The sequence below is a fragment of the Physeter macrocephalus genome, unplaced genomic scaffold (genome assembly GCF_002837175.3).
Source record: "Physeter macrocephalus isolate SW-GA unplaced genomic scaffold, ASM283717v5 random_114, whole genome shotgun sequence".
NCBI classification, from domain to species: Eukaryota; Metazoa; Chordata; class Mammalia; order Artiodactyla; family Physeteridae; genus Physeter; species Physeter macrocephalus.
Genome location: NW_021145400.1, coordinates 1 through 18041, shown reverse-complemented (window position 1 = coordinate 18041; position 18041 = coordinate 1). Strand labels below are relative to the sequence as shown.

At 56.4% G+C, this 18041-nt stretch overlaps 1 protein-coding gene across 5 annotated transcripts in view; it reads left to right on the top strand.

Moving 5' to 3' along the window:
• The window catches only part of SH3BP4 (SH3 domain binding protein 4), a 93694-nt gene extending 75666 nt beyond the window's left edge, over positions 1–18028 (top strand). For all 5 annotated transcript variants that reach the window (XM_028484061.1, XM_028484058.1, XM_028484060.1 and 2 more), the window contains 2 exons: positions 4016–6375; positions 17468–18028. In XM_028484061.1, coding sequence (XP_028339862.1) covers positions 4016–6375; positions 17468–17698 — 2591 coding nt within the window. In that variant the 3' untranslated portion in view covers positions 17699–18028. The remainder of the gene's footprint in view (positions 1–4015; positions 6376–17467) is intronic.
• Positions 18029–18041: the final 13 nt, after the last annotated feature.

The following is an 18041-nucleotide window of genomic DNA, read 5'->3' as shown; positions in this document are numbered from 1 at the left end:
GGCTCACGGGCCCAGCCGCTCCGCGGCACGTGGGATCCTCCCGGACCGGGGCGCGAACCCGGTTCCCCTGCATCGGCAGGCGGACGCGCAACCACTGCGCCACCAGGGAAGCCCTTGAAATGTTCTTTTAAAGAAAAGACTAGCAAGGGAATCATGAGGCTTTATTAATAAGAGCAGCGGACCTATTGTGTGTTGCTATAAATAATCACGCCGTTTGTTTTTCGTAGTCTGGTAATGGGCATTGTTTTCTTACTTTGTAGCCCAGCTAGTCATGGTTGAAGCGGGAAACTGGGAGCTCAAGTCGTGCAGTTTGGGCTGGGATTTTGGTTTTTGGGGGGGTTTTTTTGGGGTTCTCCACGGCACGTGGGATCTTCCCGGACCGGGGCACGAACCCGCGTCCCCTGCATCGGCAGGCGGACTCTCAACCACTGCGCCACCAGGGAAGCCCTGGGCTGGGATTTTGAAACGAGGGGCAGAGAGCTGAATTTTAAAAGACGATGATGATGCTGATCTGGGAGGAGCTGTTATTCCTAAAAGAACACTGCAGCTGGGGGAGGAAGGCAGGCGAGGCAGCTGGGGATGTGAGGAGGGGCTGGTTAGCTTGGGGGGGTGGCGGGGGAGAGACCCCCTGACTCCACTCCCGAGGGGCAGCCTGTGGCCCAGGCAGCATTCGGCCCAACTGCTCCCCACCCATGCCGATGGTAAAACCGGCTTCAAGGTGGGAATCTATTCCAGCCAGAATATCTGCTGCAGAATCTTCTGCCCTAATGAATGTGTTTCCTGCATAAGAACCGAGGCAGAGGGTAGGAAATGTATTATTCAGTGAACTGAACCTCCTGACACCCAGGGATATTTTTCTTGTATTAAAATCAAGGTACCTGGGAATCTGGCAACGCTCTCCAGAATTCATTAAGATGGAACTCGATATGGAGTTTCCTGCATTTGATTGGATGGAAGCCCCAGCCTTGTGTACACCCCAGGTGTCTGTGGCCCTTGTCTGATAAGCAGAGGGCTGGGTCTTGGAAGGGAGCTCACACCGTGCTCCACTTCCACGGGGGCCCAACAGGAAGGGGTGCCCTCTCCCATCAGACAAGCCTCATCCTTGAGTGAAATATCTGTTATTGCTCCTCTCCTAAGGAGAGTGCTTGGGATTTTGAGTAAAACCATTTTTATTCTCCGGTCTGGTAAGAAGACTAAAGTGATCATTTGCACTGATACGTCTTCTCAGGTTATGTACACAGCCTGCCTAATAACTTTGGTTTTTAATTTTAAAAATATTACTGTAAGGGGGCTTCCCTGGTGGCGCAGTGGTTGAGAGTCTGCCTGCCGATGCAGGGGACACGGGTTCGTGCCCCGGTCCGGGAAGATCCCACATGCCGCGGAGCGGCTGGGCCCGTGAGCCGTGGCCGCTGAGCCTGCGCGTCCGGAGCCTGTGCTCCGCAACGGGAGAGGCCGCAACAGTGAGAGGCCCGCGTGCCGCAAAAAAAAAAAAAAAAAAAAAAATTACTGTAAGGGAATTATTCTGGAGGAACATAATAGGGATATAACTTTTGAGGAATTCTAACAAGATTTTAGTAGCTGGCCAACTTTCTTTGATTTTCATTTGGTTTTAATTTTTATGTGACATTTTCATTAGATGTGTCAAGGAAACTGGAGCCTGTGACTGGAAAACAAAGTGGGAGGGAAAATCTTATATTATCCCCTGACCCCAGCTGACCCGTCTGCCTTCTTCCACCTCCCCTCGAAGCCATTATCTTTGACTTGGCTGTTTTTATTCACTGCCCCCCTTCAGTGTTAAGTGCTTGCTCTGTGGTGTGATTTTATAGCAGAAGGGCACAGCCCAGGGGGATTCTAACTTAGCCTTTGGATAACACCTTGTCCCAATAACATGGATATGGCGTCTCTGTTGTAAGCTTACAGGATGAGCATTCATTCCATGGATGTTTATTGGGCACCTGCTTTGTGACACAGGCCCTGTTCCAAGGACACCACTGTGAGCGAAACATAGCCTAGCAGAGCTTACACCCTAGTGGGGCAACGGAGCCCTCCCCGATGAAACCAACATAAATATTTACGGTACATTTTATATTGGTTAATGATAAATGCTATGGAGAAAAATTAAGTTAGGAGGGGGCCGGAGATGTCTATTTAAACGTAACATTTTGTGAGTCTTTACCTTGTACTAAGCATCATTGTGCTAATCACTTCATCACCATCATCTGGCTTAATCCTCGCCAGAGCCCATCCAGGAAAGGTGGTTCATCCATCGTGAAGAATGTCAGGCCCCAGAGATCACACCGCTGCTAAGGGTGTAGATTCAAATCCCAGGTCTGGCAATCCCAGTACCAGCTTCTCCCCGACACCCCAGACAGGGTGGTAGGTGACAGCCTTCGAGTCCCAGGTCCACACCCTGCTAATAAGCATATCTCTGTAATTTAGTTAGTGTAAATAAATAGAAGTTTCCTACTTTATTGCCTTAGACTTTGCTGGGGACATGCAGTTTAATTTTCATTATTTCCTTTTATTTATTTTTTTTTTAAGTTTTTTTTTTTAATGTGGACCTTTTTTATTTTTTTAAGTCTTTATTGAATTTGTTACAATATTGCTTCTGTTTTATGTTTTGGGCTTTTTGTGGCGGGGGGGGGATCTTAGCTCCCCCACCAGGGATCAAACCCACAACCCCTGCATTAGAAGGCGAAGTCTTAACCACTGGACCGCCAGGGAAGTCCCCTCACTATTTCCTTTTAAAGGAAAGGGAAACTGGCAAATGATATTTTTTTGGTGGGGGGAGGGCCAATTTGGTAGAATAGGATGTCTGTTGACTTAATCATATATTAGATAAGATGTAGGTGGAGTTCCACTAAAAATGTAGTCCTTTCTTTGCTTGTTTACATAAGCAACTAAGAAAAGTTTACTTTCATTTGTTTGTCACGGGAAGGCAGCAAACTCCGTAAAACAAGGGACAGTTGGGATGGGGGCGTTGGAGAGAAATATATGGGCTTATTTCCATCAGAAGTTTCTTCATCCTCTGAGTATATGTACTTTGTTATGTATGGGAGGGAGAGAAAAACACTTAGGTTTCTAATTATCTGTTATTTTTCAAAACACACCCTACTTGTTTAGATGACTTTTTTTTTTTTTTTTTTTTTTTTTTTGCTGTTCCGATTGCTGTCTACCTTGGTAACACGCAGTTGAACGCCAAGAACCATAAATTAGCTTGAGTCACTGTTTAAAGTGTTGGGATTTTTCAGATTGCTTAGAGAGTTGTTCAAAAAGAATGTGAATTACCACCAGACCTAAACCTTTGATTTTCAAGGGATGACAGAGAGACCATTTCCATGTTGTTCTGAATGATCGTTTAAAAGAGGTTGAAAGAGACCAACCTGAAAAATCTTATTTCATATAAACAGTTTGATGAAGAATGGGTTCAACTTGGAAACTAGGAGACGGGCCTGATAGTCAAGGGAACCGTCCCCTTGGTTTATGTAGTTTATGCTGAAGGCAGGACATGGAATCAGCTCTTAGACACGGAGAGATTCTGGTGCGGGTCTTTCCCGGTCCCTGCTTACATGCAGTGGGTCACTTACCTCAGCGTCACTGTGTTTTCTCAGTAAATCACATTCAGCTTCTCTTTCGACCTAGCAGCAGTCCCGGTAAGTTAGTAACATAAAGAAAAGTTGGGTCAGAATGAGATGTTTGAAACCTGGGACATATTGATAATTGCATTGTGCTGATTGATGTTTCTGTGGGTGGTGGAGAGACTCTCAGTGGCCTTCCCACCTGACTCAGATTGCGCGTTGGGATATGTGACAGGATCTGGGGCGACCGCGCTCGATTTCGGCTGTCGGCCAGGTGAATCGCCCACCAGATTTTGCTTTGGTTTGTTTCTCTCGGTTGCTTGCCGGACTCGTCGTCTCCCTGTCGGGGGTGATGGTTTTCCAGACCGCTCTTCTCCCCGGTTTTGACGATGCCCCGAGGGCCCGCCCTCACCTCCTGTTCTTTGTGTTTTACGCAGTGCCTTCTCCCAGTGCCTTGCTGGTAGACAATCCCACGCCCTTTGGAAATGCAAAGGAAGTGATTGCAATCAAGGACTACTGCCCAACCAACTTCACCACCCTCAAGTTCTCCAAGGGCGACCACCTCTACGTCCTGGATACGTCGGGCGGGGAGTGGTGGTACGCACACAACACCACGGAGATGGGCTACATCCCTTCCTCTTACGTGCAGCCCTTGAACTACCGGAACTCCACCTTAAGTGACAGCGGGATGATCGACAATCTTCCAGACAGCCCGGACGAAGTAGCCAAGGAGTTAGATCTGCTCGGAGGATGGACAGACGACAGGAGGGCGTCGAGCAAAACCTACAGCAATAATCCTTTCTGGAACGGCGTCCAAACAAACCCGTTTCTCAGTGGGAACGTGCCAGCAATGCCCAGCGTGGACCTACCGACCCCCAGAAGCGCCGTGGACTTGCTGCTCTTCGATACGGGCACGTCCTCGTTCACCGAGTCCAGCCCAGCCACGACCAACAGTGCCGGCAACATCTTCAGCGAGCTGCCGGCCACCAGCCGCCTTCACGCGGAGCCCACGGTCAGGCGGGACAACCCTTTCTTCCGGAGCAAGCGCTCCTACAGCCTCTCGGAGCTCTCCGTCCTCCAAGCCAAGTCCGACACTCCCGCATCCTCGGGGTTTTTCACGGGCTTGAAGTCGCCGGCCCCCGAGCAGTTCCAGAGCCGGGAGGACTTCCGGGCTGCCTGGCTGAGCCACCGGAAGCTGGCCCGGTCTTGCCACGACCTGGACTTGCTGGGCCAGAGTCCCGGGTGGGGCCAGACCCAGGCGGTGGAGACGAACATCGTGTGTAAGCTGGAGAGTTCGGGGGGCGCCGTGCAGCTTCCCGACACCAACGTCAGCATCCACGTGCCCGAAGGCCACGTGGCTCCAGGGGAGACGCAGCAGATCTCCATGAAGGCTCTGCTGGACCCCCCGCTGGAGCTCAACAGTGACAGGTGCAGCTGCATCAGCCCGGTGCTGGAGGTGAAGCTGAGCAACCTGGAGGTGAAAACCCACATCTTCTTGGAGATGAAGGTTTCAGCTGAGGTGAAAAGTGACATTTTCAGCAAAAGCACGGTGGGCCTCCAGTGCCTGAGGAGCGACTCTAAGGAGGGGCCCTATGTCCCCATCCCACTCACCCACAGCTATGGGGACACGGTCCAGGTCCAGCTGGACAACCTGGAGCCCTGTATGTACCTGGCCATTGTTGCCCACGGCCCCAGCATCCTCTACCCTTCCACGGTCTGGGACTTCATCAATAAAAAAGTCACCGTGGGTCTCTATGGCCCCAAACACATCCACCCGTCCTTCAAGACGGTGGTGACCATTTTCGGGCACGACTGTGCCCCCAAGACCCTACTGGTCAGCGAGGTCACCCGCCAGGCCCCTAGCCCGGCCCCGGTGGCACTGCAGCTCTGGGGCAAGCACCAGTTCGTCTTGTCCAGGCCCCAGGACCTCCGAGTCTGCATGTTCTCCAACATGACCAACTACGAGGTCAAAGCCAGCGAGCAGGCCAAGGCCGTGAGAGGCTTCCAGGTGAAGCTGGGCAAGGTGAGCCGCCTCATCTTCTCCATCAGCTGCCACGACGCCAGCGAGCTCTCCGACTTCACCTTGCGGGTCCAGGTGAAAGACGGCCGGGAGGCCATCCTGACCCAGTTTTGCGTCCAGACCCCACAGCCACCCCCGAAAAGCGCCATCAAGCCATCCGGGCAGAGACGGTTCCTCAAGAAGAACGAGGTCGGAAAGATCATCCTGTCCCCGTTTGCTGCCACCGCCAAGTACCCGACGTTTCAGGACCGCCCCGTGTCCAGCCTCAAATTCGGCAAGCTGCTCAAGACGGTGGTGCGACAGAGCAAGAACCACTACCTGCTGGAGTACAAGAAGGGGGACGCCATCGCCCTGCTCAGCGAGGAGAAGATCCGGCTGAAGGGGCAGCTGTGGACCAAGGAGTGGTACGTCGGCTACCACCAGGGCAGGGTCGGCCTCGTGCACGCCAAGAACGTGCTGGTGGTGGGCGAGGCGCGGCCCAGCCTCCTCTCCGGGCCCGAGCTGAGCACGTCGGTGCTGCTGGAACAGATCCTGCGCCCGTGCAAGTTCCTCACCTACATCTACGCCTCCGTCCGCACGCTGCTCATGGAGAACATCAGCAGCTGGCGCTCCTTCGCCGACGCCCTGGGCTACGGGAACCTGCCGCTCACCTTCTTCTGCCGGGCCGAGCTGGACAGCGAACCCGAGCGGGTGGCGTCCGTCCTGGAGAAGCTGAAGGAGGACTGCAACAGCACGGAGAACAAAGACCGGAAGTCCTTCCAGAAGGAGCTCATGATGGTAAGTGCCCGGTGCGGCTTGGATTCGTGGAGGACGGGGCTCTCGGTCCAGCCTCAGCCTTTCCCTTGCGCGTGTGGGAACGGGTGTGGTGTCGGGAGTCAGTGGGCCGGTGTGTCTGGGCCCCCGTTCTGCTCCCTGAAACTCACACACACCTGGGGATAGGCATTGCCGTGGGACCGGTGGGGGCCCCCGAACAGCTCGGAGCCCCCGCGGTGAGGGTCGTTCAGGTCTCTTCCTGCTGAGTTTGTGAGCTCCTCTGGAGGTCCAGAAGGCATCTCTGCCTGCCCGGTCGGGTGCGCAAGGGGGCCCTGTGCTCCACCCGCCCCTGTTTAGGTCTCTTGGGACAAGATCCATCCTTTCCTCAGATTCCCAGCGGGATCTGTGACTCGAAAGTTTGATGAACCCCCGCCCCAAAGTCTGACTTTATCTCGTTGTGAGTTTTTCTCTCCAGGCCTCACCTGAAGGTTCTCCCCTCTCTCTGTGTCATTTCCTCTTCCTCCTCCTTGCGTGCGTTTGAGTTGGGGTGAGGGCGGCCTCTGTTTTGCCAGCCCAGCTGGGAACTTGGACCCTAAGAAGGAAAGAGGGGGGACTCCCACTGCCGGGCACAGCCGGCCCACAAGCCGGCTGGCAAGCTTTCTGGACCCGATCGCGGCCTCCACCAGGCTTGCGCTCTGCGCTGGTCGTGCCGCCCGCAGGTGGCCCCCTCCAACTGCCGGTTCGGCTGTGGAGGCCTTGGCGGAGTTACCTGGGAGAAGCCCGACGTCCTCTGGGCGTCGCTGGTCAAATCTGTGCCGGGCATGCTCTGTCGACTTCTTTCTATGGTACAAGCCGACTCGGGTCCCTTCCTGGTCCTCGTGACGTGGACACGCCGCTAGTTTTTGTTCCCACGGGAAACCCCCGGGACTCGGTCCTAGGCTTCGCTCTCGTGTTCCGCCGACCCCACACAGACCTCTTCGCCGCCTCACCTCATCTCCGTAAGGTGGGACTCCCAGCGCCCCTGAATTTCTGCCGCTTCAACTCCCCTCCCTCCCCCCAGCGCTTGCCATCCTGGGTGAATGCCTGTTGGAACGGCTGGGCCAGGCGTGGCTGCGTGAGGGAGGGTGCACGCGTGGACAGAGGTGTGCGGCTAAGGGTCATCGTTGCGTGCACGTCCTGGGCTGCCCCGTGGGGCCGGGCGGACAGAAGGGACGTGGTCCACGGTGGCATGGCCCCCGCTGCGGGCAGTACGCATTGCAGTCCGGCAAGGGATCGGGGCACGAAGAAAGACCCCTTGTCGGTGGCCCCAAGATACTAGCAAGTGTCAGATGCGTGGAGCAAGATGAGAACCCGACATTGCCCGGAGGAGGGAGACGGGAACCGGAGGTGGCATCCAGGGGGCGTCCATCGCTGATGGGTCGCCGATGGCAGCTTCAGTTGGGGGCGGGGGACGGAAGCCGGCTGTCATGGCGACGGGGAGGGGTGAGGCGGGGGTGGGGATGGGCAGAGAGGAAGCTCCCCCTGCGCTGGATGGGGCTCCTGCACAGCTGGGACCCAGGACCCTCCCCTCAGGGGCTTGCCTCGCCGGCCCACCTGTGAGATCAATTCCCGGAGCTTGCTTCCAGCCCGAGCTGCCCGGTGCCCTCGTGGATGGACCTCGCACGGTGGGCAGGGGTGAGCGTCCAGCCGGGATCCTCCGTCGACGGTGGACTGATGTGCTTTCATGGAACATAAAGGGTATTGACCGTTCCTTCGTCACGGCTAGAAAATGCCCACCTGGAACCGGCAGAGGCGCAGGATGCATCGACCTGAGCGGCCTCCTCCCGCCCTGGACAGAGGTGGCTCTCACTTCCATTTCCTCCTCATTTCTTTTCATCTTTTTTTATTCAACTTGGAGAACTTTCTCTGAGAGCAGTTTTTTCAGGTGGCTTCCTTGGGTTAGTGTGTGCGAGGATGGGGGTCTGTGTGCGTCCAAGACCCTCTCCCTGCCCCCCGCCCCCCAGGCCCACAGCCACCAGGACTCCCAGAGAGGAGGAAATGAACCTTGACCTTGGCAGGAACGTGGCCCTGAGACAAGTTAGATTTGCGGTACACGAGTGAAACTGGTTTTGCAGCATTTCCCCCGGCTTCTCTCCTATCTCTTCATCTCGTGGGCTGGCGGATTTGAATGGTTGGCCAGACTTCTAGAAACCACAGGCTGATTTATCCCAGTGTGTCTCAGGAGTCACTGGAAACCAGGTGTTTTATTTCCAGGGACGTAACAAACCACTGAGCAGTCAGGCTTCCTGCGGCCTCAGCCACTGATCTAACCCGCCCCCGCTCCAGCCCTGTCGCAGCCCGACCACCTCTTCCCACCCCTCTCATTTTGAAGGTGGTTTTCTGTGTAGTATGGCTCCTTGGTTTGGAAGCAGTGATTGAACGAATTAGAAGTGGTGAAGGTTTTGGATGGTACATTTGCGGGGAGATGGGAAGGAAAAAGGAATCAAGGACTGAGTTGTCCATCCCTCCACTTCCCTCAGCACGAGGTCCAGCCCCTTCCTGCGCCCCACAGGCCCTGTAAGACCCAGCCCCGCCTGTCACAGCCCGGGGGCCCCTACCTGCCCTTGCACACCGGCCACTCTGGCCTTTTGTCTGTTTCTAGGACGCACCCAGCTGCCCTGCCCCAGGCCTTTGCACATGCAGTTCCCTGTGCCTGGAATTCTCTTCCCCCAGTTTCACGTCGTGGCTTTTTATCATCCTTCAGATTCCAGCTCAAGTGTCCTCTTGTCAGACCTTTCCTGCAACCCTGGATAAAGCAACCTTGTGTCTCTGGGTCACTGACCCTCTGTGTTACTGTATCGTTGTCTTCACAGTGCTTTCTCGAATCTGAACTGGTCTTGTTTACTTGTATTCATGGTTCTTGTCGTTACCCTAACTGGATATGAACTCCACGAGGGAAGGGACGCTGGCACATAGGAAACAACCAGATAGTTAATGAGTGAATGAAGGAATGAATGGATGGATGCAGGCTACGAATCTGATCTGGACGCAGTCTCGTGAGGTCAGACGTGTTTCCGTTCTCTGGTTCCGTCCCCTCTTTCTGTTGTTTTAGTGCATGTTTTCAGTCTCAGAGCTGGTCCAGAGGCATCTTATGTAACCGTACGACCTCCCGCTGTGCCTCTGCCGCCCTGCTCACCAGCATGGTGTGACCACCGTGGAGAATGCCCCTCTGTCCCGGTCCGCCCAGCTCTCCAGTAGCAGCCATGCATGTCTGTGACAGAGGATGGCCGTCCAACGCCGATGATGCCCCCCCCCCGACTATAATGAAAATGGGGGGAGGCATGATGCTGGGCTGACCCCAAAGAGAGTGACCAGGGTGGACAGAGCTCCCAGAGTCCCCAGGCATTAGAGGGCATTGAATGAAGCCCTGGGGATCTCTTAGCTGGGGGGACTTGTGGGTTGGAATGGGCACCACCTATTTGAAGAGCTTTTGAAGCCAAATTCTGTTGTCAAAAACAGGCCAGCGAGAACTGGTGGCGGGTATATGGCTGCAGCTTCTAACGGAGCTCGGAAGAGCCATCACGGCCAGCCAGGGGCAGGTGTTTGCGCTCCGTACTCGTTCAGCGTTTCCTGGGTGCCTGCTGTGTGCTTAGAGGGGATGCTGCGTGCGGGGCCTTTCCCTGAGGGAGATGCCGAGCGAACAGCCACAGGAGTGCAAGGCAGACTCGTAATGGGCCCCGAAGAAAAGATCCCCTTGGCGTGGGTGGACCAGGGAAAGGCAGACATCCCCCCTGACTCAGGGGGGCGCTGTTGGGTTGGAAGTACAGTATGGGCAAGGGCCAGGGTGCAGAGGAACGGGATGGGGTAGAACCAGAGGCTGGGAGAGGCCGGAGGCTGGGTTGAATCAAGATGTTGATACATGGCGGGGTGGGAGGGAGGCACGCAGCCACCTGCTCTGGATAATGCATTGGGGAGGGGGTGTGAAGGGGAGACAGGTGGATCCAGGTGTGTCCCCGCTCCTTGGGGATCCAGGTGTGTCCCCGCTCCTTGGGGATCCAGGTGTGTCCCCGCTCCTTGGGGATCCAGGTGTGTCCCCGCTCCTTGGGGATCCAGGTGTGTCCCCGCTCCTTGGGGATCCAGGTGTGTCCCCGCTCCTTGGGGATCCAGGTGTGTCCCCGCTCCTTGGGGATCCAGGTGTGTCCCCGCTCCTTGGGGATCCAGGTGTGTCCCCGCTCCTTGGGGATCCAGGTGTGTCCCCGCTCCTTGGGGATCCAGGTGTGTCCCCGCTCCTTGGGGATCCAGGTGTGTCCCCGCTCCTTGGGGATCCAGGTGTGTCCCCGCTCCTTGGGGATCCAGGTGTGTCCCCGCTCCTTGGGGATCCAGGTGTGTCCCCGCTCCTTGGGGATCCAGGTGTGTCCCCGCTCCTTGGGGATCCAGGTGTGTCCCCGCTCCTTGGGGATCCAGGTGTGTCCCCGCTCCTTGGGGATCCAGGTGTGTCCCCGCTCCTTGGGGATCCAGGTGTGTCCCCGCTCCTTGGGGATCCAGGTGTGTCCCCGCTCCTTGGGGATCCAGGTGTGTCCCCGCTCCTTGGGGATCCAGGTGTGTCCCCGCTCCTTGGGGATCCAGGTGTGTCCCCGCTCCTTGGGGATCCAGGTGTGTCCCCGCTCCTTGGGGATCCAGGTGTGTCCCCGCTCCTTGGGGATCCAGGTGTGTCCCCGCTCCTTGGGGATCCAGGTGTGTCCCCGCTCCTTGGGGATCCAGGTGTGTCCCCGCTCCTTGGGGATCCAGGTGTGTCCCCGCTCCTTGGGGATCCAGGTGTGTCCCCGCTCCTTGGGGATCCAGGTGTGTCCCCGCTCCTTGGGGATCCAGGTGTGTCCCCGCTCCTTGGGGATCCAGGTGTGTCCCCGCTCCTTGGGGATCCAGGTGTGTCCCCGCTCCTTGGGGATCCCGGTGTGTCCCCGCTCCTTGGGGATCCAGGTGTGTCCCCGCTCCTTGGGGATCCAGGTGTGTCCCCGCTCCTTGGGGATCCAGGTGTGTCCCTGCTCCTTGGGGATCCAGGTGTGTCCGTGCTCCTTGGGGATCCAGTGTGTCCGTGCTCCTTGGGGATCCAGGTGTGTCCCCGCTCCTTGGGGATCCAGGTGTGTCCCCGCTCCTTGGGGATCCAGGTGTGTCCCTGCTCCTTGGGGATCCAGTGTGTCCTGCTCCTTGGGGATCTACCCAGGTGTGTTGCTCCTTGCTGCCTTCTAGTCTCAGAGACACTCGGGTGACAGCTAGTCTCCCCCTCCCACCCCCACACCCTCTGAGTGTCATACTTTCAGAATACCAGGACACCTGGCAGTGGAGGATCTAATTTTCACACACATCCCTGGATTCTCCTCTTGTTAAGGCAATGAGTGGGCGGGTCATTTTTAGCAGAGGTCAGAGATGAAAAGTACAGGTCAAACGGAAGTGCTGTGAGGCGGGGAGCCCCTCACACGCTTGTGCCTGGATCCCTTGGCTTCGTACCCCCCTCTGCCTTCAGACCTGGCCGACCTTAGCAAGAGGGCGCCCTGTGCAGTAGCCCTGGTTTTGTTTCCATCGTGCCCTGGCGGCTGGGGATAGGATGGCCGATGGCCCTGGGTCTGCGTTGCGGTGTGGCCGAGAGGGGCAGTTCCCAGGCCATGTGCACATCGGTGCTGACCGTCAGAGCCTCTGGGGTCCTGGGGTCTGCCCGCCGCCGTGGCTCACCCCAGGTTTTGCTTTTTTCCAGAATGAAGATAATCCTCATTGACGTTTCTATTGGTAAGAACAGCAGATGCTGCTTTTTGCGTTGCTGTTTGCCAGTCCTGAGGGACAGCAGGAGAAGGGCCCCGGCCCGTCTCCCAGAGGCAGCCCGTGTGAGCGGCCTGCGGTGTAGACACTGTGCACATTCCTCAGTCCCCTGAGTGTGCCCTGCGCCGTCCGTATTCTGCGTTCTGTACACGCCTGCCTGGAGAGCATGTACAGGCGGCTCTGTGTCTGCGTGGGGCCTGCGGGCCCCCCAGCTGGGCAGGTGCTCTGGTCCTCGGTCTCCGGTAGGGCAGCGGTGCCTGGTCTCACCATTACCCAAGCTGCTCCGAGCCAGGTCCCGGCCCCGTGGCTCTGCACGCTTGTCCCTGTTCGTTCCCTGACGTTCTGCGAGCTGTAGGAGCCCTCCGGAGACAGGAGGAGCCAGCGCTGGCGCGTGGCAGGGGGTGTCACTTCGGGGCGTGCAAGGCCTGAGAATGACAGGGGATGCTTTACCAGCCCTGCTGGTGTCAAGAGCTATCACTGCAGCGACCAGACTGAATAGCCCTGCTGGTGTGTATACACTCTCCTCACCTCTCTGAGCCTTGGGTTTCGATGTCAGTTTTCCTTTTGTTTCATGAAGGCAAGAAACGACAGAGTACGTTCCTCTGTTTTTAGGGCATTAATGTTGCTTCTGATACACTTTGTGGGGTTGGGGAAGGGTTTTCGGAGTGTGGTCGAAAGCCCAAGCAGAAGACATTGCTATGTGTTTGTACCAGGACTTAATGACAACACTCAGCACTGAGTAGAGAGAAGGGTTTGGCTCGTGCTGTAGAACTGCGTGGATTTGGGTGGTGGCCATCTCGTGTGTGTGTGTGTGTGTGTGTGTGTGTGTGTGTGTGTGTGTGTGTGTGTGTGTGTGTGGTTTTCGGAGTGTGGTCGAAAGCCCAAGCAGAAGACATTGCTATGTGTTTGTACCAGGACTTAATGACAACACTCAGCACTGAGTAGAGAGAAGGGTTTGGCTCGTGCTGTAGAACTGCGTGGATTTGGGTGGTGGCCATCTCGTGTGTGTGTGTGTGTGTGTGTGTGTGTGTGTGTGTGTGTCAGACAGAATCCTGAGGAACCCAGCTCTCGGAGAACTGGAAGTATTTTCGTTCAACAACACGCTTTCAGTGTGAGAGATTATTCCCGACTTCGGGCGTTACGAGAGGCACAGTGTCTGTCTTCCTGGCTGGGAGGGAGGGAGGGAGGGAGGAAGGAAGGAAGGATGCTCTGGGCTCTCGGAGAAGTTTTTCTGAAAAAGGGAAAGTTACTGTAGGATATAAGTCAAGGTGGGTGGTTGCTTTAGGAGTGAGGTGTGGGGGTGAAATCAACGCGGAGAACCTTGAAAACTAATGGAAATAAAGGGGGATGTTGAGATCGGGGAGAGCTAGGGCTGGAGAGGATGGGGTGGAGGGATTCTCTGAATCAGGAGCAAAATCTCTTTTTCCCCCAGAAGAGGACACAGTTAACTACGTGCTGTGCACTTACGGCGGTTCCTGGGAACTTCCTGCCAGGTGGTCCCAAAGCCCAAGGCTGCTAATACAGGGAGGAGCAGGGTTGCCATGGTGACTGCCCTTCTGGTGTTTTAACACCTCAGGAATGGGAGCATGACTCTGGGGTGGACGTACAGCAAAGTGATGTTTTGTTGTATTTTCATAAGAATGTCTCTTCAGACAGGGATTGGACACACTGGCCCGCGGGCCACCTGCTTCTGTAAATGAAATTTTACTGGAACGCAGCCCTGCCCACCCGTTCAAGTGTTGTCGTGCTGTTCTCACACCCCACTGGCAGAGTCGAGTGGCTGAGGCAGAGACGCCATGCCCGCAAAGCCAAAAATAGGTCCTGTCTTGCCCTTGGAGCAGACGTGGCCACCCTGACTTAAGTCATGGGTCACTCCAGCTCGTGGGAGTCCAGCTGGAACCAGCCTTGTGCTTTATTTCTGGTATCACCTGTGTATACTGGTGTGCGTGCAGAAATTAAAGAGGATGCTACAGGAAAAAGGTTCCAGCGCCATATCCCTGCCACTGAGAAACTTTCTATTGCTGAGACTTGGTGGGCACCCAAAATGTGCCGTGCAGAAAAAATAAATGCATGAACTACCCCTTGGCGGTGGTGTGGGCAGCGCTCTGAGCCAGAGAGAGGGTTTGAGTTTCTCAGGACCTTTGTGCCTGCACCCAGTGCCCTGGGAGAGAGCAGCTTTGATCGCCCCCGCCAGGGATACCCGAATCAGAAGCAGGTGACTCTAAAGGGTTCTGTTACCTGGAAAACAAGGCCACCTGCGGAGCCTGGTAACTGAGCACACAGACACTGCTGGGACACTGTGAGGCCTGGGTGGGACCATTGTCACGGGAGGTTGGCCGGCCGCCTTCTCAGGACACCAGGCGTGGCTGGAGGGCACCCTGCCTCTCCTGTGTGTCTGGGCTGAAACCGCACCACGCCAAAAGAATTGTTTTTTACCTTTTTTTTTTTAAATTTATTTTATTTAAGTAGAGTTGAATTACATTGTTGTGTTAATTTCTGCTGTACAGCAAAAGGGCTCGGTTATGCATATATATACATTGTTTTTCATATTCTTTTCTATTATGGTTTATCACAGGATATTGAATATAGTTCCCTGTGCTATAAGTAGGACCTTGTTGTCATTTTTTTTTGCGGTACGCGGGCCTCTCGCCGCTGTGGCCTCTCCCGTTGCGGAGCACAGGCTCCGGACGCGCAGGCTCAGCGGCCACGGCTCACGGGCCCCGCCGCTCCGCGGCACGTGGGATCTTCCCGGACCGGGGCACGAACCCGCGTCCCCCGCATCGGCAGGCGGACCCTCAACCACTGCGCCGCCGGGGAAGCCCCTTGTTGTCGTTTTTTATTCAAGCCAAAGAATTTAAATCCAGAATTCTACCAGTTTATCCCGTCTTCCCCATACCATAAACACATCCCTGTATACTCTTCACATCTTCTGCAGCACAAATCTAGTAAACATTTAAGTTTTTTCAAACAATTTCACTTGAAGATACCAAAGTCCAGAGACCGTTTTCTGAAGTCTGTAAATCGTTGAGATGAAGCTTTGTGCTCAGTGCCTGATGTCACGTGGTGCCCACACAGTTGGAAAGGCCACTGGCCTGAGCACTGGGAAATCTGGACCTGCCTCCACTTCTGCGCCCTCGAGCTGTGGGGCCCTGGACAAGCCACCCAGCATCTATGGAGTCTATAAAACAGACACCGTGCAACCCACACGGTGGGTAGCAGCTGGGGACAGGCTGCCTGGAGGCCAGACCGGCTCCAACACTCACCAGGTATGGGAGCCCCTCCCTTTCCCTCCGATTTTACCTGCAAATTGGGGGTGAGCTTGGCTTCCCTTCAGGGGGCTTCTGAGAGGTAGATGCGCCCTGCACCCGGCTCACTGGCAATACTCAGTGAAGGTAGTTTATTTAAAATCAAAAACAAAAATCCGAAAAGGACCACGTGGTCCTCAAGCTCCCTTCTGCCTTCCCACCTTCATAGCCCCCTCGGACCCAGGACGGCCTCACATTGATCTTATGTTTTAAAGGCAAAGATTGAGATGCTGGGGCATCAGCCTCTGCATTCAGGGACTCCCCCAAAAGTCACCATTTCTTCATTTGTTAAGTTCCCCCCAAATAAACATAAAACGTAGGTGAGAATACTCACAAATAGCTGCGTTCTTTCAAGTAGCAGCCCCGCAGATTGATCCTGCACGGATGCCAGGCCGCCTGCGTCTTCACGAAATGTTTGAAGGGAGCGCGTCAGCGGCGTGTTTGGCTCAGCTGGGGAGGGGCTGGCTGGTTGGTCAGTTGCTGTTTTCAACACTTTCTCTTTGGAGGCTTGAAGTGACGTCAGGTGCTTGGACAGAGCGTAGAGGAACAGAAAGAAGGCCGGGCCCGGTGACTGGTAGCAGCATCTCTTTGGTTGCATCCTCGACGTCCGAGGACCCAAAGGGGTCTCAGACCCCGTCGCTTCTGCAGGTGTCAGGCTGTAGTCCGAGGATGTGCCGGACGGCAGAGGCTCCGCGGATGAGAGCCTGGTCCTCACCGCGCCTTCTCCCCCTGCCTGGGGCTCCATCCTGGCCGCCCAGAGCTTGCACACGCATTGTCCCGGCTCTCACCGGACCCGCAGCCCGACACCCAGCAGCCGTCCGTGTAGCTCGTAGCTTGGGGTGATGCGTGCAGACAGGAGGGCTGCGGGCTTGTGCTACTGATGTGGCTTTGTTTCCTTGAGCCAGAAACGCTAATGTGACACAGCCTGCAGCCTGGGACCGCACAGAACCCACAGGACGTGGAGCCCTGTGTTGGAAGCCCACCTGACTGACCAGCCCCTTTCCTGGATGGGGGATCGAGTCCAAGGTGACCCTGTGCTGTTCGGGCCGAGCCGGGACTTGGGCAAGGCTCTGCCCGTTGCCTCCTTCCCGGCTGACGGGCGTTTGTTGCCCTCCTGAGCCGCTGTCCCTCCATAGTTAGTGACCCCCATCCTAGAGACACTAGAAGGCTCTCGCAGCGTTGTCAAGGGAACAGTCCCATCAACTCCGGAGACTTTCTTGATGGTCCTGTTAGCCTCCCCTCCACGCGAGGCCTTCGTGTGTCTCCAGAACCTAAGAGGCCTGGATCTGAGCCCTCACCTGCACCTCTTCTGCCCGTTGGGGCTCCCCACCTGCTGACGTCAGCTTGTCCTGCTCTGAGCCCCAGGCCGTGCCGAGCTGGCTGGCTGGGCAAAGGGCGTCACCTCTCCAGGTGCCCTAGTCGGGGAGGCAGCAGATGAACCGCTGTCGTCCCGATGCACCCTGCCTGTCAGCGTCCGGGGCTGCCGCGACAAAGTACCGCGAGCTGGGAGGCTCCGAGCCGCAGAGGTTTGTCCTGTGACAGGTCTGGAGGTGTCGGCAGGGCTGGCTCCTCCTGGAGGCTCTGAGGGGGTCTGGCCCGTGCCCCTCTCCCAGCTCCTGGTGGCTCCAGTGACGTGGCTGCATCACCCCATGTCTGCCTCCATCTTTACGTGGACTGCCTCTCTCTGTCTCTGCATGTCTGTTTCTCTCTTTATGAGGACACCAGTCATTGGATGAGGGGCCCACCCCAGTCCAGTGGGGCCTCAAGTTAGCTAATTACATCCGCCAAGATCCCTACTTGGACATTCGGTCACGTTGGGAGGTTCCAGGAGGACGAGAATCTGTGGGCGGGGGCCCCAGCACCTCCCACAGATGGTGGTGTTTCCTGCACCTGGGGGCGCTGGCGCGTCGGGCCTGGCGGCGTGGAGGGCACCGGCTCGTGGTCTCTGCGGTGCAGGCTTCCCATGAGAGCACAGCCTGCCCTCCGTCGTGCCTCATGCCTGCTCCGTCCTTCCTCCTTAGGCCTTACTGAAGATGGACTGCCAGGGCCTGGTGGTCAGGCTCATCCAGGACTTCGTGCTCCTGACCACGGCAGTCGAGGTGGCGCAGCGCTGGAGGGAGCTGGCCGAGAAGCTCGCCAGGGTGTCCAAGCAGCAGATGGACGCGTATGAGTCTCCTCACCGGGACAAGAACGGGCTGGTGGACAGCGAGGTGAGCGGGGCCGCCCTTCCCCCCGCCTGTGAGACGCAGTGACGACAATGTCTACCCTATCGCATTTTTGCGAGGACCACATAGGTAAACTGTGAAGGCAAGTGCTTGGCACATAGTGGGCTCTCGCCAAGCGGGGGCAGGCCTCTTCCTTCTCGGGATCCTTAGTCGTGAGCCCGGGCCCTGGCGGCGGCAAGGCCACTCTCCCATCAAGTGGGACGTTGGAACAGCATCCTGGGAACTGCCCGTCCGTCCCTGATCCCGATCTTAAGTTACCTTCAGCCCGATGATGCTTTTGACGGAGCCCTTTGGGATCGGTTCTGGTTGGGGCTCTGCCCCGCACGGTGTGAAGTGCATACCCGATACGTTGTCAGCTTCGGCCAAGGCT